General features: G+C 46.2%; 1 protein-coding gene across 1 annotated transcript in view; it reads left to right on the plus strand.

The window, feature by feature from the left end:
• The window catches only part of LOC144605941 (rap guanine nucleotide exchange factor 5-like), an 82,607-nt gene that overhangs the window by 28,756 nt on the left and 29,729 nt on the right, over positions 1–24,122 (plus strand). The window contains exons 2-5 of the mRNA XM_078421640.1: positions 12,224–12,330; positions 13,245–13,366; positions 18,504–18,675; positions 23,425–23,485. Of these exons, the coding sequence (XP_078277766.1) occupies positions 12,224–12,330; positions 13,245–13,366; positions 18,504–18,675; positions 23,425–23,485 (462 nt within the window). The remainder of the gene's footprint in view (positions 1–12,223; positions 12,331–13,244; positions 13,367–18,503; positions 18,676–23,424; positions 23,486–24,122) is intronic.

The following is a 24,122-nucleotide window of genomic DNA, read 5'->3' on the forward strand; positions in this document are numbered from 1 at the left end:
TAGCGGAGGCATGGTGGTGGAGTGACTCTAAGTTAAATCCTGCTTAATTTTGAAGCTGTTATGAATTATTCAAAGGAAGGATAAGATATGGTTGAACAAAAATACAGTAAGAATATTATTTTACAATGATAAAATCACTAATATTCCAAAGATAGTTTTCTAAATTTTGAGATCACTCTCTCTATAACTCCACAAATCTTAATGTCTTCTGTGAATTTAGTGATCATACCTAGTACATCCGCTTCCAAGTCATTCACATACATTACAAACTTCAAGGGTCCAAGCACTGATCCCAGTGACTAGCGGAACACCATTAGTCGCAGGCAATAATTTACAAAAACACCCCTCTACCACCTATTGTCAAGGCGATTTTGGATTCAATTTACCATCTTGCCCTGGGACCTTGTGGAAGTCCATGTGAACCATATGTATTGCACTGCCCTTGCAAATACACTTTGTTACCTTCTCAAAAAAGGTTTGGTCAGACAAGATCTGCTCTTGACAAAGTAACCCTTATTCATATCAGGTCTTTGATATGCTCAAATGTAGGCCATTCCATCTGCCGCGGGAGTTTACGGTGGTCATCATCATGGCCGTATACATTCCCCCACAGGCTAATGCTAACCTAGCACTAGCACAGCTACACTCGGCCATCAGTAAGCAACAGGATGCCCACCCCAACGGTGCCTTCATTGTTGCAGGGGACTTCAATCAGGTCGACCTACGAGCCTCGCTCCACAAATTCCATCAGCATGTGCAGTGCCCTACCAGGGGCTCAAACACACTGGACAAGGTGTACACCAATGTAAAGGACGCCTACAGAGCTCTCCCCTGCCCACCCCTGGGACAATCCGATCACCTCTCACTGTTTCTACTGCCCGCATACAAACCCCTCATCTGCAAGACCAAACCCACAATAAAGACGGTCAAAATATGGCCCGAGGATGCCACCCTACAACTCCAGGACTGCTTTGATCGCACCGACTGGGACCTGTTTGCACAACAGGCCACCTATGGTTCAGAGGTAGGCTTGGAGGAATACGCATCCACTGTGCTCTCCTACATCAACTGCTGTGTGGAGAATGTCACGGAGGACAAGGAGATAAAGATGTTCCCAAACCGGAAACCCTGGATGGACAAGGAGGTACAGAACCTGCTGAGGGCACGCAACAATGCCTTTAAATCTGGTGACACTTCAGCATACAGTGTTGCCAGGTCAAACCTGAACAAAGGTATTAAAAGGGCCAAAAACACCCACAGGCAACGGGTGGAAGACCACTTCAACACCACGGACACCAGAAGCATGTGGCAGGGTGTCAGGGACATCACTGGCTACAAGAGCAGCCCTGCCTGCCCCCACAGCGATATGGCACTGACCAACGAGCTTAACACCTTCTTTGCCCGCTTTGAAACTGGCAAAACCACCTTGAGTGAAAGAACCCCAGCCGAGGCGGTGGGACAGGTCTTGCAACTGAACACACAGGAGGTACAACGCGCTCTGCAAAGGGTCAACCCACGCAAGGCTGCAGGACCGGATGGAGTTCAAGGAAGGGTACTGAAGGACTGTGCTGAACAGCTGGCTGAGGTATTCACCAGGATCTTTAACCTGTCATTATCTCTAGCTACGGTCCCCAAGTGCCTGAAGTCGGCTATCATAGTTCCGGTGCCGAAAAAAGCAAAGATCTCCAACCTGAACGACTACCGCCCGGTTGCCCTAACGCCGATAGTCATGAAGCGCTTTGAGAGGCTGGTCCTCTCACACATCAAATCCAGCATCCCTGACTCACTGGACCCACATCAATTTGCATACAGGGCAAATAGATCCACAGAGGACGCCATCTCTCTGGCTCTTCACACTGTCCTGACTCACCTAGAGAGACAGGGCACGTATGTGAGGATGCTATTCATAGACTATAGCTCCGCCTTCAACACGGTCATCCCCACCAAGCTCAGGTGTGGTGCTACGGAGCTCTGTCTCAATCACTCGAACGAGTGAGCTCTAAACATCTTTTGGAATTCGGAGGAGGTACAGCGGTACTCTAAACATCCTTGGGTATCGCTGCGACGCTACAGAAATCTTTTTAAAAGGTTTCTGTGTGTTTTGGGGCTGCGAGCGGTGTTATCAATTGACTGCTCAGCTCCCACTACTGAGGCTGGCAACCTGCCAGGAAACTGTGGCGCACAAAAAGGGGGAGAAAAACCTGTCTGGACTGATACACCTGCGTCCAGAACAACCCCCCCCACACTGCCTCGTCGCTACTGACCGGACGGGTCTGGTTTTCGTGCGGTGTGGGAGTTTTCTACACCCTCGACCTTCTTCTGTGGCCTTGAGACCTGGAGCTGAAGGAGCCTCCTCTCTATCAGAGATAGGCTTCCAACAATAACAGACTGCAGGTGAATCCCTTTCGTTGCTGCAGGAGCAGCGAAGACCAGCGGGGATTGCTTGAGAAAGTCTGCAGCTCACCAGGGAACGCAGGAGAGCCGAGATACCCAGGCCAAGAGGCCGTGACGCAGCAGTTTCTAGTGGGAGCCGCCATTATTGACGTTCGAGGCAACACCACTCGCCTCCCTCCCTTGAACTGTTCTACACTTGTTTGTGTGTTTGGACTTGGCCCCGTGCCTTTTGGATTGTCTTTGTCTTTGTGTATCAGTGTTTTTTGTTTCACTGTAGTGCCTGATAACATGCAGGGTCAGCGTTCTGGGGGATCGGGGCCTTCGGGGAGTTATGCTAAGGCGGCTGCTTCAGCTGCTTCGGCTGCTCCTCTGGGGGCCCGGTTCCCCATGAGGAACCTACCCTTTGAACATGGGGTCAGGTGCTACTTGCCCCCCCAAATGAACCTGGAGGACTGCGCGGCTGCTGTGGCAGCGGCAGCCAAGCCTGTAGGCATTGTGTATGTGGGAAAAATGTTTGGGAAGGGCGTGTTCTTTCTGGAGTCTGTTGAGGGGGTGAACGCGACTGTATGTAAAGGGGTCACAGTGGGTGGACTTTTCCTACAGGTCGAGCCCCTGGGGTCCACCGCGCAGCGGGTGGTCCTATCCAACGTCCCGCCTTGCATCAAGAACGAGGCCCTCCTTCCCCACCTTCATACCCTGGGGAAGATCCTCACCGACATCACCCCAATACCCATGGGGTTCCGCAGGAAGGACTTGCAGCACGTTCTCTCCCTCCGGCGCCAGTTGACAATGTTGCTGGACCGGGAGGAGGTGGTCGACGGGCGCTTCTGTGTCCAGCAGGATGGGCGAGACTTCACCATCTTCTGGACATCGGACCGCCCGAGGTGCCACGCCTGCAAGGAAGTGGGGCATATTCGGAGGAATTGCCCCAAATCCCGGGCGGAGGCCTCCGCCTCCGGTGCCACTAACCCCCCTCCCCCCCCCACTCCCACTCCCCCTGTAGTTGAGCCAGGGAACCCTGGGGATGGGGAGGGTCAAAAGAAGGGGAGCAAGGTGACGAAGAAGATAAGGCACCTGGGGAACAAACCCCCCGGGGATAAGACTTTGCCACCCATCCCGTCACCTCCCGTTAGGGAGTCCGCAAGCCCCATAATCCAGCCAGGGGCAGAGGGGATTGGGCGGGAGGAGGGGGAGCCGCAGACTAGGGTTGCTCAGGTGACCCCAGAGTCTGTGAGCTCCTCCCCTTCGAAAAAAAGAAGGAGGAATCTCTCCAGGGAGGAGCAGAAGGGGGACATAGGGGAATCTTCCAGTGGGGCGGGGAGTGCTGTGGTGGAGGATGACTCCTGCCCTCTGGTTCAGGCCCCGGTTCCATGCTCTGAAGGGGTTTCTGGGGAGGGTGGTGATGGGGACCACTCGGGTGTAATGGAGCAGGGAGAGATTCCTGTTGGGGAGGGAATCCCAATTCATGCACCCGAGGAAGCCCAGGAGCAACCCACCCAGGACGAGGTGCAGAACACGCCTGTGGAGTTAGGGATAGTAGGGGGGGAGGGGGAAGGGGAAACCAGCCCTTCTCTCCCGCAGGACCTGGCTCCAGAGGGACTCCCTGAGTCTGGGGCACCAGAGTCCACTCTGGGCCCAACTGGTGGAGGGATAGACCCCACTGTCAATGGTCTTGACTGCCCAGGTACACCCGAGGAAGGCCCCTCTGCCACTGGCCCCACGGTGGGGACTGAGGTGGAGGTGAGACCAGAGGGTGGGGAAGAGGCAACCGCTGCACAGGGTGGGGCGGGAGTCTCAAGCACAGAAGGTGTGTCCAAGGATGGGAACGGTGACTCCATCTGCAGTGGGGGGGTGGAAGAGGACTCCTCGGGCAATGAGTCAATGGATGTTCTCGCTGCCCCCGACGCCACTCCTCTCATTCCAGTGGAGGAGATCCGCGAGTTCATCGCGGCCACCGAAGGAGCCCAACATCGGCCCAAACTGGCCTCCCTCCGGTGGCCGAACTTACAAGGGGTCACCAGCTCCCTGAACCTCATCCTCAAAAGGAAGGGGAGGGGAAAGGGAGGGACGGGGGTGAAGGGAGGGACGGGGGTGAAGGGAGGGACGGGGGTGAAGGGAGGGATGGGGGTGAAGGGGAACGACCGGCGTCAGCTCAGGTCTTTCTTGGACGACCTGGAAAAGGACGCCGAGGCCCAGAGCAGCGTCGTTCCTGCTGAGGGTAGAGGGAGCAGTAGAGCGTCCCTTGTTGCCAAGATCCGGAAGGTGAAACGCACTGCCAATCCATCTAGGGTCCGTAGCGGCAAAGGCGACTCTGCTGTCAGTGACCAGGGGACTGGTGAGGGGATCTAGTGTACTTCTGACATGGCGATCACCATAGCCAGTTATAACATCAATGGCAGCAGGGGGCCTCTCCGCAGGTTTAACCATCTCTCAACCCTGAGGGATGGGAAATATGCGGTGAGCTTCCTGCAGGAAACCCACACCATCCCAGGAGACGAGTCCACCTGGCTCCTGGAGTGGAGTGGTGAGGTCTTCATGAGCCACCTCAGCTCCATTTCCAGTGGGGTGGCCATTTTGCTGGCCCCGAATTTCCGGCCAGAAATCCTAAAGGTCCAGGAATTGGTGCCAGGCCGCTTGCTTCACCTGGCCGTGCGCCTGGATGGCGTGCCGTTGCATTTTGTCAACGTGTACGCCCCCAAGCCCGCCGTGTTGCAGACGTGCCTGTTCCGGGAGGTGTCTACCCTTTTGAGCTCCATCGACCCTGGCGACTGCGTGATCTTTGGGGGAGATTTCAACTGTACCCTCGAGGAAGGAGACCGTTCAGGTATCCAGCGCGGCCAGGAGTCGGTGAAGAAGTTGAAGGAGCTCGTGGGCTCCTTTGACTTGGTAGACACCTGGAGGAACCTCCACCCCGACTCCAGTGCCTTCTCCAGGAGGTCAGAGGGGGGTGGCTCTCGCATTGACCGCCTGTACATTTCTCGGGCGTACGTCTCCCGGGTCTCGGCGGCCTCCATGCGGCCGATGCCTTGCTCGGACCACCACCTGGTGTGGGCAGAGTTTACCCTGCTGCGCACGAGGGGAGGGTCCGCGTACTGGCACTTTAACAACCGGCTGCTGGAGGATCGCCGCTTCCGGGACTCGTTTGTGAGGTTCTGGACCACTTGGAAGGGGAAGAGGGGAGGATTTCACTCCCTGCGGCTATGGTGGGACGTGGGCAAGGCCCACATCCGGCGTTTCTGTCAGGAGTACACTAGGGGGTCTACCAAGAGACGCGATTCCAAGGTCCGACAGCTCGGGAGTGAGCTGCTCGATTTGGATTCGCGTCTAAGTCAGACCGGTGGGGACCCGACCCTCTGGAGGGAATACCAGGAGAAGAAGGACGCGCTGAAGGAGCTGCAGTTACAGCAATCCCGAGGCGCGTATGTGAGGTCGCGGATCCAAATGCTCCACGATTTGGACCGCGGTTCACCCTTCTTCTACTCGCTGGAGAAATGGCGGGGAGTCCGTCAGCAGTTAGTGGAGCTGCTCGCTGACGATGACTCCCCCGTCACCGAACCAGAAGACATCAACGCGGCGGTTCGTTCCTTTTATGGGACCTTGTTTTCACCGGATAGCTCCGGCGTGGACGAGTGCAGTGATCTGTGGGAAGGTCTAACCACGGTCGGCCCGGAGGGTGCCGAGCGTCTGGACGCCCCCCTGACACTAGACGAACTGACTGCGGCCCTCCATCAGATTCAAAGGGGCAAATCCCCTGGCCTGGACGGACTGACAGCAGAGTTCCTCCGCACTTTCTGGGGGACCTTGGGGGAGGACTACACCATGGTCCTGAGGGAGAGCCTGGCGACCGGGGAGATGCCCCTGTCTTGGCGGAGGGCTGTAGTGGTCCTTCTGCCCAAGAAGGGTGATCTCCGCCTACTAAAGAACTGGCGCCCGGTCTCCCTCCTCTGTACCGATTACAAGGTCTTTGCTAAGGTAATGGCCAACCGTCTGGGCCCAGTGCTGGCCCAAGTGATCCACCCTGACCAGTCTTACACGGTCCCGGGCCGGTCCATCCAGGACAATATCCATCTGGTCCGGGACCTGGTCTACCTGGCTCAGGAGACCGGTGTACCCACTGCCTTTCTCTCCCTTGACCAGGAGAAGGCTTTCGACAGGGTGGATCACGAGTATCTGGTAAGGACTCTGCGGGCGTTTGGGTTCGGACCGCACTTTGTGGCCCGGATCCGACTTCTATACACCACTGCGGAGTGCCTCGTCAAGGTCAACGGATCCTTGACGGCTCCCATTCCCTTCCGCAGAGGAGTACGTCAGGGCTGCCCCATGTCAGGCCAACTGTACGCCATCTGCGTGGAGCCATTCCTTAGTCTGCTTCGGAGGAGGTTGACGGGCATGGTTCTACGCGAGCCAGATATGGAGGTGGTCCTCTCGGTCTATGCCGATGACGTGCTCCTCATGGTCACTGACCCCGCTGATCTGCAGAGGATGCGCGAGTGCCAACGAGTCTTCTCGGCCGCCTCCTCTGCAAGGATCAATTGGGGGAAATGTTCTGGACTCTTGGTGGGTCCATGGCAGGTGGACTCCCTCCCTGAGGAGATGCGGTTTTTCACGTGGAGCACCACGCGCCTCCTTTACTTGGGAGTCTACCTGAGTCCCGTCGCGGAGACCTGGCTGGCGAACTGGCAGGAGCTGGAGTTGAAAGTCGTCGCCCGGCTGGGGCGCTGGTCAGGTCTCCTCAGGGTGCTTTCCTACCGGGGCAGGGTGTTGGTCATTAACCAACTCGTGGCTTCCCTGCTCTGGTACAGATTGACCACATTGGTCCCATCAGCCACTTTTGCTGGGATCATCCAGAAGAAGTTGGTGGACTTCTTCTGGGGCAACGGAAAGCACTGGGTCTCTGCAGCGGTCCTGAGTCTCCCGATTGAGGAGGGCGGGCAGTCGCTGGTGTGCATCCGCACCCAGTTGGCGGCTCTCCGCCTCAGGACTCTGCAGAGATACCTGTACTCGGAACGTCCTCCCAGGTGGCACGTGCTGGCGACACACTTTTTCCAACGGGGCCGCTGCCTTCAAGCAGGTACGCGGATCCCGATGGTGGGCGTCAGCCGTGCTATCCTGCTGGGAATGCCCGGCTTCTACCGGGACTTGCTGAGAGTCTGGAACCTGGTTGCTGTCGACCGGGCCCCCCCTCCGCTGACGGAGGGCGGCGGCCCAGGCGTGAGAGCAGCCGGCCCTTGTCCTGCCCCGCTGGGTGTCGGAGAGGCTCAAATGTGTGGAGCACCTGCGGCTGAGCAAACCCCCGCTCAGCCGGAAGTACTCGTCGGACCGAGGCGCCGTAATCCTTCCCGGGAGCCGGTCCCACACAACATGAGTCGCATTTCCTCGACACCCTTCATCTCCCTCCGAGACGCAGGGAGGCGTGTCCTGTACGGGCTCCTCCTCCACACCCTGCACTTCCTCGCCCTGGTCCACCGTCCGGACACTAAGTGGCGGTCAGTGTTGCCTTCCGGTCGCGAGGTGACCCCGCGGTGGGGGTCCCTCTACGCAGGAATTCTGCCCCTCTCCATCGGGGACCTGGGGTGGAAGATATTGCACCGAGGAGTCCCCTGCAACCTGTTCCTCGCGCGGTTCACAGACTCACCAGCCGCCTGCCACTTTTGCGGGTTGGAAGAGTCTGTGTACCACGTGTACATGCAGTGTGTGAGGTTGCAGCCCCTGTTCCAATATCTAAAGGGGCTGCTCCTTGCTTTTTGGCTGCATTTTTCACCCACCATCCTCATCTTTGGACACCCTGTGCGTAGGGGAGAGGGTAGGGCCGAAGATGTCCTTGTTGGGTTGCTCCTGGGCCAGGCCAAGCTGGCCATCCGAGACTCACGGCGCCAGGCGGAAGAGGGCTCTGCCCGAGCCAGCTGCCTGCCCCTTTTCCGGGGTTACGTCCGTGCCCGGGTGGTGTTGGAGAGGGACTACGCGCTGTCCACGGGCACCCTGGAGGAATTCCGGGACCGCTGGGCACCGCGGGGGATTGGATGTATCCTGGATGGGGATTGTAGTATAATTGTATGATAGTTTTAATAGGTATATTTGTTTGTATAATATTCTGGTGGTGGGTTCTGTTTTGGTTTTATTGCATTGTATATATTATTTTAATATTTGAATAAATATTTTTGATTAAAAAAAAAAAAAAAAAAAAAAAAAGCTCATCACCAAACTCCACCAGCTAGGCCTCAGCTCGTCATTATGTGACTGGATCCTGGACTTCCTGCTGGAACGACCGCAGGCAGTGAGAATGGGCCCGCACTTGTCCTCCACTATCACCCTGAGTACCGGCACACCACAGGGCTGTGTTCTGAGCCCCATGCTCTACTCCCTCTTCACACACGACTGTGTTCCTGCATTCGACACCAACACCATTGTCAAGTTTGCAGACGACACAACGGTGATCGGGCTTATCACCAACGGGGATGAAACAAACTATAGAGCGGAGGTGCAGAACCTGGCGGACTGGTGCACGGATAACAACCTGTCCCTAAAATACCACCAAGACCAAGGAGCTGATCATCAACTTCCGTAGGTCACATAACAGGGAATATGCCCCGATCTCTATCAACGGGGACAGTGTGGAGAGAGTGTCCAGCTTCAAGTTTCTGGGCACTCACATTTCGGAGGACCTAACATGGTCCAATAACACTGCTGCGCTGGTCAAGAAGGCACAACAAAGACTGTTCTACTTAAGAACACTGAAAAAGTCTGGTCTACCCCAACAGCTGCTGACGACCTTCTACCGCTGCACCATAGAGAGCATCCTAACGCATGGCATCCCTGTGTGATACCTCAGCTGCACGGAGGCAGAAAGGAAAGCTCTACAGCGGGTAGTCCATAGAGCTCAGAGGGCCATTGGAACACAGCTACCAGACTTGGAGGGCATCTACAACACATGATGCCCCAGAAAAGCCACCAGCATCCACAAAGACTCTTCACACCCCTGCAACAGTCTGTTTGAACTCCTTCCATCGGGCAGACGATACAAGGCCTTCTACGCCCGCACCTCCAGACTCAGGAACAGCTTCATCCCCAGGGCCATAGCTGCTATGAACCGGTCCTGCTGAGCCGGATGGCCACAACGCACAGATCAACTTGCACTTTACCCTGTCTAAAAACTGTTACAATTGTTTCGTTTCGTTGGGTTGCTGTTAATTACTTAAATTATTGCATCGTATGGGAGGCGCATTCCCAATCTCGTTGTACCCCTGGGTACAATGACAATAAAGATATATTGTATTGTATTGTATTGATGTACACTGGGGTGGAGACGAATGACTGGAGGGAGATGGGTGATGGTCCTTGGGTTCACTTGTTATCCATTTAACTTCATATCTGTTGCAAACTCTGGCTGTTATCTTCATACAATTTGAGGGGAAGTAATTTGCCTGCAGTAACAAGGATTACCATCTTTGTGCTGTTAAATCGTTGTTTGGCTGCCTGTAACTGAGAAAGTTCTGGTTACCTTGCAATTAAATTTCAATGAGATCTCACTGAAAACTTGTCTTAAGTCTCTGACTGATGAAACAAACCTCCTCGGTACATACCATTTCTCCATGGAAACCTGTCCAAAGACTGAAATCGATTCTATTAAATGCAATCCCCATGGACTTAAAATATGCAAACTTTCATGTTTTTACTATATTTTAAACCAAATTAAAGCACACTGGTTCAACGAACCAAAGGAATTTCATTGGCATGTTGATGGATTCTATCATCATTCCTCGGGTTTTGGCAGATTTTATCTTGATATTCTACTTTCGGAGCATGATAATAATGGTTATAATCTTTTTGTCAGCAGATAGGAAACTTGGAAAAGAATGCTGATTCCAATCTATCAAATTCCACAAGAAAGGTAGGCAGTATAATAAACTCTTAGTAGGCCATTTGCCCATTGTTTCTGTATCCAGAAGCCAATAGAACAATCATCTGATTATTGTAAGTGGCCATGTTTCAAACCATTTGTGCAAAAGAAAATAATTCCATAGTCGACCATCATAATTCTCTGCTGAATTGTAGATAGTTGATTAGTATGAAGCGTTCTCTTTGCCAAATGGGTAATAATTCTGGATGGTCTATTGTTTAGTTTAGAGATTCAGCATGGTAACAGGTCCTTTTGCCCACCAACTCCGTGCCAACCAGCAATCACTAGGGACAATTTTCAGAATCCTTACAGACCTGCACGTGGGGAATAATTAAACATTGCATGAAAATATCGTACAGATTGGGATGCGAATATGGAGATGGGGGCGAGAGGGAAAGAAAGACCGGGGGTCTTGAAGCGAATATTGCATGTGAAGGTATCTACCAATCGTTCTTACAATGTAACTTGTACATGAAGCTGACTCCGAACGGCGAACAAAGAAAAAAAAAATTCTAAACATTTTGTAATATATTTTCTTGAGGCAAACTGGAGCATCCGGAGAAAACCACACGTGGTCACAGGGAGAATGTACAAACTCTATACAGACAGTACCCGTAGCCTGGATTGAACCTGTATCTTTGGCGCTGTAAGGCAACAACTTCGGCACCGTAAGGCAGCAACTGCGCCACAGTGTCACCCTTTATATTGTGTGGTATAAAGAAGTGCCTGAGTTATAGGAAACGCACATTTGAAAAGTATGCTCTTCTCTACTTCTTGCACAACCGGATTGGCAAAGTTGTCAATGTTGTGATTCTACATTATTTATCAAATGGCTACCATTAAAACCTTGAAATGCAATAACAGATTTGAGGGTAACTAGGCTCGCTGTGTTTGCCTGCAGAAATACTTGGATGCAAAATTAGCAAAGGAGCCTTGTTTGACACTAATGTGCTAGCTAAACTTGTATCCCTAGAATAGATGGATGCAATCATTGGGCACTATTATGTTCCTTACTTCATTTGGTCTCATTCTGCATTTGTGGTATATTCTTACCTCAATTTTGTTAATATATATTGATTCTCTTGAAATTAGATTATAAAGACACTCAACTGGTTCATTTTGGGCTGACAAATGACTCACTGCTGAAATATCTCATGAGCTCATGGCATCATGACCTCTTGAATCAGCCCTGTACATTGAAGGCCCTCCTTTTGCCTGTTTCCTTATTGTGGTGGGCAAGTGAAATCTGGAAGTTCTAGGGCTGGACCTAAGCAAGATGGGTAGTTTGGTCAGTGATCAATTGATGAATTGAGGAGTTGGTATGAGGATCAAGCATTGGGATTTGCAGGGGAAAGTAGCGTAGGTTTCAGCGAGGATTTAATAAGTCACGGAAGGGCCTTGGTGGTCAGGGAGGGTGTTGAGGATGAGGGGTGGGTGATGCAATCTCTAGTTAGATGTAAACATTGTTAATTGGGTAGATTTTGCTTGATATTTGTTGGGAGAGGATCAGTAATGAGTAGAGATTGTATTGTTGGTCTGAAAAGAGTTTGCAATGGATAGTGAAGATAGTTTTTACCAGTGTTCAGTATACAATACTGAAGCCGACACCTAGCTAGTGATACAATACAATACAATACAATACAATATATCTTTATTGTCATTGTACAGTGGCACAACGAGATTGGGAATGCGCCTCCCATACGATGCAATAAATTAATTAGCTAGTCAGTATTAATTTAAACAACCCAATGAAACAAATTAGAACAGTTTTAAACAGAATAAAGTGCAAGTAGATCTGTGCCAGTTCACTGTGCGATGTGACCATCGAATACATTTTAATAAGAATACCTTGTTTAGTTTTACTGAGCCAAATAGCCTGCACTACTTCATAATTATCTCATCAGTTTTCCGTTACCTGTTTCTTTGTCATAGATATATTCGGAGACCATTTGCTGTGCAGGGCGAGCACTAAGGGACAACTTTGTATCTCTGGCACCTCACTTACTGAAAGATCGAATAGCTGATACAGGGAAATTCAAGTAAGTAAAAATAAATCAGTCCATGAAGAGGGATATCAAGCATGCTGTGTGGAAATTGTCTGCCATGTTTCCTTGTTTATAACAAATGTTCTGAAAAAAAGCTTACAAAGAATTTTAGAAAGCGATTTCAAACTTTTCATTGATTATTCTTTGCAAAAATATTTATGTATGCGACAGTCACAAAATACAAATAATAGTGATTTTATTTGATTGTTTTAACCTGTGGGCATAAATTCACAGAGTGATTTGCGACTTTGTGGATTAGCACATTGAAACAACAAACATTGAAATACAAATTATATCTGATCCTTACAGGTTATTTAAATATTTCCTCGCAACAGACTGTGTATTTTTCATTCTCATAAGTTCATAAATGATAGGAGCAGGTTTAGGCCATTCAGCCCATCCTGTCTACTCCACCATTCAATCATGGCTGATCTATCTCTTCCTTCTAACCCTATTCTCCTGTCTTCTACGCATAAGCCCTGACATCCATACTAATGGGTGGCGTAGCGGTAGAGCTACTGCCTTACAAAGCCAGACACCCGGGTTCGTACAAAGTTTGTACGTTCTCGCCGTGTCGTGTGTGGGTTTTCTCATTCGTTTCCTCCCACACTCCAAAGACGTACAGATTTGTAGGTTAATTGGCTTGGTATAAATATAAAATTGTCCCTAATATGTGTAGGATAATGTTAATGTGCGGGGATCACTGGTCGGAGCGCACTCGGTGGGTCTTTCTGGGCTGTATCTTTAAACTAAACGAAACTAAACTAAACTAATCTCGGAAGTGCAACAGAAAAAAACAGAATGTAATATATTCCGCAAAATGCAAATGAATAGATAAGATAATATTTCATAGCAAACATTTAAAATATATCACTTTAAAATTGAAAGTTTAATCTATTTCTCAATAGGAGAAGCTCCGTGGGATTTGAAATGGTGGACTGGTTGCTTCATCAATGTCCATTCATCAGCACTCGGACCAAGGCAGAAGGAATCTGGCAGACTTTGTTAGAACTGGGAATTATATCTTCAGGTAATCAAATATGTTTAGTAAACAGAATGTTTCGGAACTGAGACAAATAATAGATTATTTTACAATTTGCAACTCTTCAATCCTTTTGTTTCATATCTTCTGTCTTTTCAACTCTGGCCTTTGTCCAACCATCTGCTTATCAATTAAACCTTCTCACCTGTGTTGGCCTATTACTTGCTGGGCTTTGTCCCGCCCCTCTCTTTGAGTTTTCTAGCCCTCCCACCTCAATCAGAGTGAAGAAGGGTCCCAACCCAAAACATCACCCTCCATGCTCTCCTGCGATATTGCCTGATTTGCTGAGTTACTCCAGCACTGTCTTCTTTTGTTCAGTACATCCCTTCTAAGCTAGTCCCATTAACCCATGTTTGGCCCATATCCCTCTAAACTTACCTCTCAATATATGTGTCCAAATAGCTTTTAAATGTTGTTATTGAATCTGCCTCAATTATTTCCTCTGGCAGTTAATTCCAAATATCTACCACCCTCTTGGCTTAAACTTTGCGCCTCGGGTTTATGTTAAATATTTCCGCTCTCATCTTAAACCTATGTTCTCTGGTTCTTGACACCCCTACTCTGGGGGAAAAGACTGTTAATTCACCCTATCTATTTCCTCCATAATGTTATTTGCCTCATTCAGATCATCCTTCAGCCTCCTGTGCCCCAGGAATAAAGTCCCAGCATTACCAACCTCTCCCTATAGCTCAGGCCCTCAAGTCCTGGCAACATCCTCATAAATCTTCTCTGCATTCTTTCTAGCTGAATGGCATTTTCCGCATAGTAGTGTGACCAAAATTGAACATAATACTCCCTGTGGCCTCGCCAACTTGTACAACTGTATCATAATGTTCTAGTTCTTTACTTAATTCCCTGACTGATGAAAACCACAGTGCCAAAAGCCTTCTTCACCACTCTCTCTACTTGTGATTCCACTTTCATGAAATTGTGTACTTGTACTCCGAGATCCCTCTGCTCTTTAACACTCCCCAGAGTCCTACTGTACAACGTGAAGGTCCTGCTCTGGTTTGTCTTCCTAAAAGGCAACATGAAAAAAATGAATGCAATGAATAACCATAATCTTGGTGCTTCTTTATTTTATTTGTCTTTTTAATTTTCATAACTGATTTGGCCATTGCTTTGTGGATATACCAACAGATACATGGTATTCATAATGTAGGCTTCTAAAAATTAATGGGGGGGGGGACATGATTGTGAGAAGAGCATTAAAATAATAATAAAATCTGGATGCAGATATTGTTGTTGGTAATGAAATGAATGAATAAATAAATTTATAAGGTATTTGTCCATTTACCACTTAAAATGCAAGGGCTCATGATTGCATTAATTGTCTCCTAGTTCATTGGTAATTCACATATATAAAAGAAACATACCTAAGTACATGCCTTCCTATGTATAACAACAACATAATACATTCTGAAGGTCAAACATGGTGCACCAGAGACAATAATGTAGTACAAATATTCTATCACCTGGGACATTGTTGATGGCAAGTTGAGGATGATCTGTTTTGCAGTGACAGCCACCATACAATGCAACACTTGATATATTCTAATACAGTTGATATATTGTGCCACTGCTCTCTTAACAGTAAATCTTCAATAGAGTAAAAAACATATATTTTGATGTAGCCAATGAAAGGTTGTTCCATTACTCGCTGCTAGTTCTTTGCAACATTAAAAAATGAAGAATTTGCTAAATGTTTAATGCACTAAGGTGCTTTGACACATATATTGGCATGCTCTTTAATATTGTATGTTCAGCAGCATTCTCAAACATATATATATCTTGGAATGAACACATTTTAAAGAAAACCAAACTATTTATTGGTTTCAAAAGATGACATAAAGTGATGACATGAACTATTTTGCTCTCATCTAGCACTAGTAAGGAATGCATCGAGAGCTAATAAATTCTCAGTAAACTAGAGAACGAAGGAAAACAGCGAGCACCTCCACAAACTGAGAAACAAAAGCATGGGTTGTATTGTTTTCTAAATGGTAAACTGTAAATATATATATATATATATATATATATTTCAAACCACTGTGCGAACCATAATAATTGTAAGTTTATTTTAGAGATACAGCGTGGAAAAAGGCCCTTCGGTTCAGAGAGTGCACGCTGACCAATGATCACCCGTACACTTTTCGCTTGGGGGAATTGTAGAGGCCAATTAAAATAGAAACCTGCATGTCTTTGGAATGTGGGAGGAAACCAGAGCACCCACTCGGTCACACGGAGAATGTGCAAACTCTGGACAGACGACACCCGTATCGAACCTGGGTCCCTGGTGCTGCAAGGCAGTAACTCTACTGCTGCGCCACTATGCCGCTCTCAAGTTGCAACGTTTCCTGATATTCCATCATCTTTAAAAGTACTTAACTAGTCTACTAATGCTGCCATTTTGGGTTTAATGTTACATTGCAGTATTACTTCCTGCTAGAATGTAAAATTAGTTTAAAGCTAGTGATGATGATTTAATCACATCAATTGTGACTGCAAATGACTAACTTCTCTAACCTTTCTTGATGTGAGGCAGCATACACAACTACCACATTTAATAAACCTTAAATCTCAGATGTCCTCCTGTACCACCGTTCTGGTTTATTCTGTTCTGGACCATTTTCCTACAGGCATAATTGAGTGCTATTTCCCTGTCACCTCCAATGTAAAGAACAACAACATATTTTAATTTGTTCCTTAAACAAATATCATTGTATGGCCATCAATATTTATAGGTGTGTTGCTTGTTTCTGAAAATCAATTATTTTGTTGAATTCTATGAAAATAATTCTGTAAATAATTTGTCCGTTAAAATTCTTGGTGGTTCAATAAAAGAATATTAAATTGTGAATTTGAATTGTAGAGTTATACAGGACAGAAATAACCCACTAAGATATCTATATGAACTAGTCCTATCTGTCTGCATGTCGCCCATATCCCTAAAATCTTATCTAATCCATATACCTGTCCAAATGTCTTTTAAAATGTTTACTTGGTATAGTCCTCCATGCTTCCTCTGGCTGCCTGTTCCAAATACCCACCCCTCCATGTGTGAAAAATGTGTACCTTTCAAATCTTTCCCTCTCACCTGAAATCTCTGAACTCTAGTTTTAGACTTCTCTACCCTGGGAACAATATTGTGAACATCCAAATTAGCTCAGCCTGTCATGATTTTGCATACCTCTTTTAGGTCACTACCTCAGCCTCCTACCCTCCAGGAAAAGAAGTCCTAGCCCATACAACCACTCCTAATAACTCAAGCACAGCAGTCCCAGTAACATCCTCGTGAATTTTTCCTGCATCCTTTCCAACTTCATGACATCCTTCCTGTTGCTGAGCGACCAGAACTACACATACTGTTCCATGACTGGTCTCACCAGCAACTTGTACAGTTGGAACATGATGTCCCAACTCCTATACAATTGCCTGACTCATAAAGCAAGCTTGCCAAAGGCCTTCTTCATTACCCTGCCTACTTATGTTGCCGCTTTCAGGGAACTATGTACCTGTACCCCTCCGTCTCTCTGTTCCACCGTACTATCCAGGGCTCTACCATTTACTGTGTATTCCCATTTCTGGTACAATGTAACACCTCACACTTGTCCAAGTTAAATTTCACATACTATTCCTTGGCTTACTATCAAGGTCTGGCAGTGAAGGTCAGTAGCTCTGTCCGCTATAATTGAAATCCGTTATAAAGAGGTCCGTATAACGAGGATTTACAGTATGACAGATCTTTTTGAATAGGATGAGAATTATTGTACACTTTATGCCTGGAGAGCTACTTGCCAAGGTCTCCAAATAGGACTTCCCTTCTGCACGGATGGTATTGGAGTCAAAGGATGTGTAGGGGGGCTATACCCCCTAGCCCACATTACTTTCTATTGAGATATTGTGGCCATTGAAACGTGCCACATGCTGTGTGTCTGTGTGTTCTGAACAATGAAGATCAGAAAGTTCATGTAGTTCATGTAGGACCCAAGTAGGCCGTAAGCCATTGGGGAAGATGGCATGCTGGTAGATTAATCTGCCCTCTCTGCCTCATCTTCCAAACTAATGGAAAAATCGAGGAATTTGCATCTTCCTGAGTTTAGAAAAACAATAACATCAGCACTGCAAAAACAAAGATGCCAAATTGTCACAGCGTAGCTCAGCCACACCTTCAACTGTTGGAGTGGACCAGACTGAGGCGTGAGCTTGTGGTTAAGGCCTCAGAAGATGACAGATGGCCGTGGAATTTGTGGACAATGTCCCCAGAAACGAATCCCTGCAGACCTCCTGCAGTGCCGAGGACGTTCATCTTCCTCTCTTGGGGATTAGTCCAAGCCTGCAGCCTCTTCAATGCACCCTGATATTGTAACGTATTCAAACATATTCATGTGTTATGCTAATGAGTTGGTGTTCAATGTAAGCAGGGGATGCTGGGTAATAAAAACTGGCACGTGATACCGGCAACCAATGCGTGAGTCTAGTTCTTCATTCTGCTGTCCGGAATAAACCAGTTATTTTCCTAGTTGTTGAGCAAAGCAGCAAGAGTAACCTGAAGTCAAGTGCTCGGTAGCACTCGTAAGTGAGCGTGTAAATGGCTCATTAATCTGTCAAAAAATAGTTATTAAAATATCTTTCATTTGTGAGCGCCAACAAATTTTGGAAATGCATCACAACTGCACACCAGGAGAACTGATTTGGTGCTTACCCGTCCTCAGAAACACATGACCAGGAAGCATCATTTACTTCAAGAAGTGCTCTGGGAAGTGGGTGGAGAATCTTTAGAATTTTTACCCCAGAGTGCAAGTGTGGTCATCAAGTTCATTCAGAACAGCGATATTTAAGGGAATCAAGGGGATAGTGTAGGAAACTGGCACTGAGATGAATGATCAGCCACAAGTAGGTTGAAAGGCAGAGCGGTCCTGAAACTCCTGCACTTATTTATTTTATCCGGTGTTGTTATGCGACTACAGTTCATTATTTGAATAATTCTTGCAAAACTGGATCCACAATTCACAGGTCTGGCAGTTGTAGTTTTGGGTGCTTAAGGCATTACAGTATAATCATAACATATACAGTATAATCATACAGTATAATCATATACAGTATAAAGTTTTCTCTTTCATAGCAACGAAAAGCCAAGAGAGTTTTGAAGATAAAGATATTTTCTACCAGTTTTCAAACGATGAATGTGATGTCCTGGTCTGCCCCTTTGGAAAGGACGAGGAATGGAAAAATGGTGTAAGACTGCTTGGGCACTTAGTCCCATATATTCAATCAAGAACAAATCTACAGATAATGTTAGTATATTTTATGATTTCTTTTCAATATGCGAAAGAAAGAAATAAACTGATACAGAAGAAAATTAGGAAAGAAAACTGCAGATGCTGGTTTAAATCGGAGGTAGACACAAAATGCTGGAGTAACTCAGCTGGTCAGGCAGCATCTCTGGAGAGAAGGAATGGTTGACGTTTCGGGTCGAGACCCTTCTTCAGACTGATGTCAGGGGAGGGGGTGGGACAAAGATAGGATGTAGTAGGAGACAGGAAGACAAGAGGGAGAACTAGTCCCCTTCTTTTGCATTTTAATAATACCTTTTAACACATTCCCTAAGGTAAAAACTCTAAATGAGTTCCTTTGATACTATCTTCCATTATAGATGAGACTCTCACTAGGGTCTCCTTTATATCCCGCAGCTCCGCTCTTGCTCCCCCTCTCCCCATTTGTAACAAGGATAGAGTCCCCCTTGTCCTCACCTTCCACCCCATCAGCCGTCGCATACAACAAATTATCCTCCAACATTTCCACCACCTCCAACGGGATCCCACTACTGGCCACATCTTCCTATCTCCACCCCTTTCTGCATTCCGCAGGGACCATTCCCTCCGTAACTCCCTGGTCCACTCGTCCCTTCCCACCTAAACCACCCCCTCCCCAGGTACTTTACCCTGCAACCGCAGGAGATGCAACACCTGTCCCTTTACCGCCCCCCCTCGACTCCATCCAAGGACCCAAAGAGTCTTTCCAGGTTTGATAGAGGTTCACCTGCGCCTCCTCCAACCTTATCTATTGTATCCGCTGTTCCAGATGTCAACTTTTCTACATCGGCGAGACCAAGTGCAGGCTTGCCGATCGTTTCGCTCAACACCTCCACTCAGTCCGCCTTAACCAACCTGATCTCCCGGTGGCTCAGCACTTCAACTCCCCCTCCCATTCCCAATCTGAGCTCTCTGTCCTGGGCCTCCTCCATTGTCATAGTGAGGCCCAGCGCAAATTGGAGGAACAGCATCTCATATTTTGCTTGGGCAGTTTACACCTTTGCAGTTTGAACATTGACTTCTCTAACTTCAGAAAGTTCCTCTGTCCCTCTCTTTCCCCTTCCCCTTCCCAGTTCTCCCACTAGTCTTCCTGTCTCCTATCTTTGTCCCGTCCCCTCCCCTGACATCAGTCTGAAGAAGGGTCTCAACCCGAAACGTCAACCATTCCTTCTCTCCAGAGATGCTGCCTGACCCGCTGAGTTACTCCATCATTTTGTGTCTACCTCTGATACAGAAGAAAATGCCACCTGTGGCACAATGCATGGGGATTAATTTGTTTTGACACATCGTCTTAAACAGTTGATAACTAATCAGTTCAGCACGTGCACCTCACCCAATTTTATTTACATTGAAGTTTATCACATGTTTGGTGATGTCTGCTCCACAAACCAGATATTGCCTCATACTTCAACATGTTGATTTGCCATGAGTTAAGTGTGAGTTCATAGGAATGGGAAATGTTTGCTTGCTTATCTTTATGGTCAAAATCCTCATGGCATATGTTGGCTGAAGTCACATGTGTACATGCATAACCCAGCTCTGCTGATTAATTAAAAGCTTACCAGGGTAGAACAATGAGACAGACAATAGATTATTGTAATATAATTGCACATCAGTGATGTTCACTAAACAAACACAGACATCAAGACTGTTAATAGCTACATCTACATCATATTGGCAATATAAATACAACAGCTAATTCCCATTAGGAAATGTTGCACTAATGGGGTGGGCATGAATGGGTGAATTAAAAAAATATATAAGCATGTATGTGGATTGATTTATGCAGAGAGATTGCAAACTTATCATTTTGGTTGATTGGTTTTGGGAAAAGTATTTAGACTGGGATGAGAGAGAATTATAGTGCTGGAGGAACTGAGACAGAATGGAGATGGGGTTGCAGGTTTTTTGTGAATGCTAAGACGAAATAAAGGATGCATTGAAATAAAGGATGCATTGATGCATTGAACTTGAGAATCTCAGACGAATACTAGGCAGCTAGCAGAGGGAGAGAATTGAAGAATACCTGAGAATGGCTCTGGACCAGAGAAGTACTGTTACAACTGACACTGGAGGAAGGAAGAGGGAGGTAAAGGAGAATGAGAGAGAATGAACATTGTGGGCAGATGGAAAGAAAAGTAATTTCCTTTTTTGAAAGAAAATGGGCTGCTGCATCTATTTTTCCATACGTCTTGAGCAGAGAGAAATATTTTGCACAGAACTTTAAACATTTAACCTGATTTTTGGAAGAGCAATTCAGCATAGAGAAAAAAGAACATTGTCTTCAATTCTATAGAACACGAGGATAGGAGACAGAGGCCATTCAAGATTGGGAGAACTGCAACTGCCTAAAAATAACTAAAAGATTTTGAGTGATTTATCATATTCCAGGACCATACCCATTGTGACTGCTGAGCTACCGTGTGGAAATTGAAATACAGGAGTGTTACAGGGTTCAAACGGGGTCAATGATCAGAGGTTTTGGAAAATCTACTAAAATACCACTACACCAAAAAAATACATTTAGCATGACAAAAACTCCAAGGGTTTATCGGAATGATTATCATACAAAACTTGGCACCCGAATATATAAATATATATTGGGCAGGTGACTAAAAGCTTGGCCAAATAGATAGGTTTTATGAAGGATTATTAAAAGATTGATGATTAGAGTGGTTTGAGGATGGAAATATTTTGCAAAGTGGCACATCTTCTGAGTACTTTAACTTAAATGACCTGCAGGAATATGTGAAAAAAATGTCTGACCTACTTATTGATTATATTTACTTTTCCCACAAACACGTCTGGGACACCAGCACTTCACATTTTAAATCATCGGTGTGTATTTTCCACCAAGTGTGGCACTGCATACTGAAGTCATACTGAAATGCACGCATGCGGCAAACTCAGTTGTAGTGCCTATCCTGGAAAAATAGCTGATTGGCATATTTGAAGGTTAGCTGGGCATGCAGTCCTGGCATTCATGCACTTTTTTTCCTTAACAATCATTCATTAATTTTAATGACCAGACAGTATTACAGATACGAGATCTCAATCCCCCCCCATTGGAACTATTATGACGTGAATGACACGGTTAGCTAACAATGTGCACAGATATAAAATGGCCATGATTTAGATAAGATACCAACAGCTATTAGTATCTACAGATCTATACTACAGCTTCTTCAGGATTCAGAGGGTGGTAGAAGACCAGAATAGCATTTTACAAAATAAATATAATTAGGAGGAAATGTATAACAAACGAAAGTAACCATTTCAGGTAAAATGTACTGTTTAGATAATAGATATATTTTCCTTAGACTATGTTTAATCTGTCTTACTAATTTATGGTAGATGAGCAATGCATAAGTCGTGGCTTGAATACTTAATAGAGTGACTTACAGAGCTTGCTTGAGAGACACAGAATGTCAGGCAATCTAGGGAAACTGAAACAGAGTTAATGTCTCAGGTCACAGACCCTTCATCAGAACAGGCTAGGTTTATGACAAAAGGTTTCTGACCTGAAAGCTCACCCCGTTTCTCTTTCCAGAGATGCGACTTGACCTGCTGAATATTTCATGCACTTTCAGTTTTTATTTCAGATTTTCAGTGTCTCCAGTTTTATTGACCTTGCAGAGAGTAATTGGCTCAAAATAATGGACAAGCCAATTATTGAAAATGTTTAATATAGAACCAAAACTACAGTTGGTGTGAAGCATGGAGTTAGAGTTAAATAACCAACCATAGACATTCCACAATAATTGGATTTGGCATAATAAACCCTGACACTTTAAAAACCCATCTCCTGATCTTAGCTTGATGGGAATGCATGCTTTATTTATGTCCCAAAGATGATGGTTCATTTCTAAGTAATGCAAAATCTGAATAACATTTTGCGCAGTGTGAACATGTGTCAAATTTGTAAATTACTGGAGGAACTTCAGTATAAGGAAGTTATTTAGAGCCAAAGAGTTACACGGCACGGAAACAGGCTCTTCGGCCCAACTTGTTCATGCCAACTTAAATGCCCCATCTAAGCTCGTCCCATTTGTCTACATTTGGCCCATTAGGATATCCATGTAAGCCTTTCTTAGCCATGTGCCTGTCCAATTGTCTTTTAAATGTTGTTATTGTAGCTGCCAAACCACTTCCACAGGTAGTTTATTCCATTTCTGGTAAGGCATTGAAATTTCTTGTTGGAGTTCATTTGAATATTTGAGGATGGTGAGATGTACATTGACTAATACAAATGACTCTTGTCAGCTTAAAAATCATTACAACCAAAACATTGGACAATGGAATGGAGTCATTACCTATTCTTATATTTTATTAGCCATTAGCCCCTTTGGTTACAGATTCTAATTTATCTGAGTATCTGCAAACTTTTCACAAAAATACAGATGATTTCGTACTGTTCACTTGTAATTGTAATCATAAAATTTAGCAATAATGGCTTTTATGAAATACATGATTATTTTACATTGAATTGAGAATTAGAAAAGGTAATATCTGTTCCTTGCCACTCTATGATATCGATAAAACATCTGCATTGTAATTGGTTTAAAAAGATGTTAAATGTTTCAGAACCTATGTCCTATAGAAAATAGAGCAAAAAAAACAAAACAGGCTGAAATCCATCCATGTGTTCAAGAAGTGTATTTTATGATTTTTCTATCTAAGTAGCATCCAATGAAATTAATAGCTAATGGATTCTCCACTCTTTATTCCCAGCTCTGAACAAACGTCAGCGGAGGAGAAAATAGTTTCATCTGATGAAGTCCTGGAAATTCAGGTGCTTGCTCTTTTATCAATTACAGTAAAAATCTTATTAATTCAGGAATAAGCAGTAATTTTCTTAGGATTTCATCAACTGAAGCTTAATGGGGTATGTTTGGTTTTGGGGAGGGGCACAATGGGCACCAGTGAATGGTCAGCCAGTTTTTCATCCCACTTGATCTGAAATCGACAAATCAATTTTATGACACAGCACATTTTGTGTCACCACCAAAACCGAGGCTAATTTTGATTCTAACTCCTTCCAAAAGGATTGAATGCTTTTGGATTGCATGCTGCGCAACAATTACTCTGGAAATTACGACTTCTGAGAGGACAGAAGGAGTCGCAGAGTGACTGCCTTGCCTATTTTAATATTCAATAGACAATAGACAATAGACAATAGGTGCAGGAGTAGGCCATTCGGCCCTTCGAGCCAGCACCACCATTCAATGTGATCATTCTCAATCTGTACCCTGTTCCTGCCTTCTCCCCATACCCCCTGACTCCGCTATCCTTAAGAGCTCTATCTAGCTCTTTCTTGAATGCATTCAGAGAATTGGCCTCCACTGCCTTCTGAGGCAGAGAATTTCACAGATTTACAACTCTCTGACTGAAAAAGTTTTTCCTCATCTCCGTTCTAAATGGCCTACTCC

Source organism: Rhinoraja longicauda, chromosome 2 (assembly GCF_053455715.1).
Source record: "Rhinoraja longicauda isolate Sanriku21f chromosome 2, sRhiLon1.1, whole genome shotgun sequence".
NCBI classification, from domain to species: Eukaryota; Metazoa; Chordata; class Chondrichthyes; order Rajiformes; family Arhynchobatidae; genus Rhinoraja; species Rhinoraja longicauda.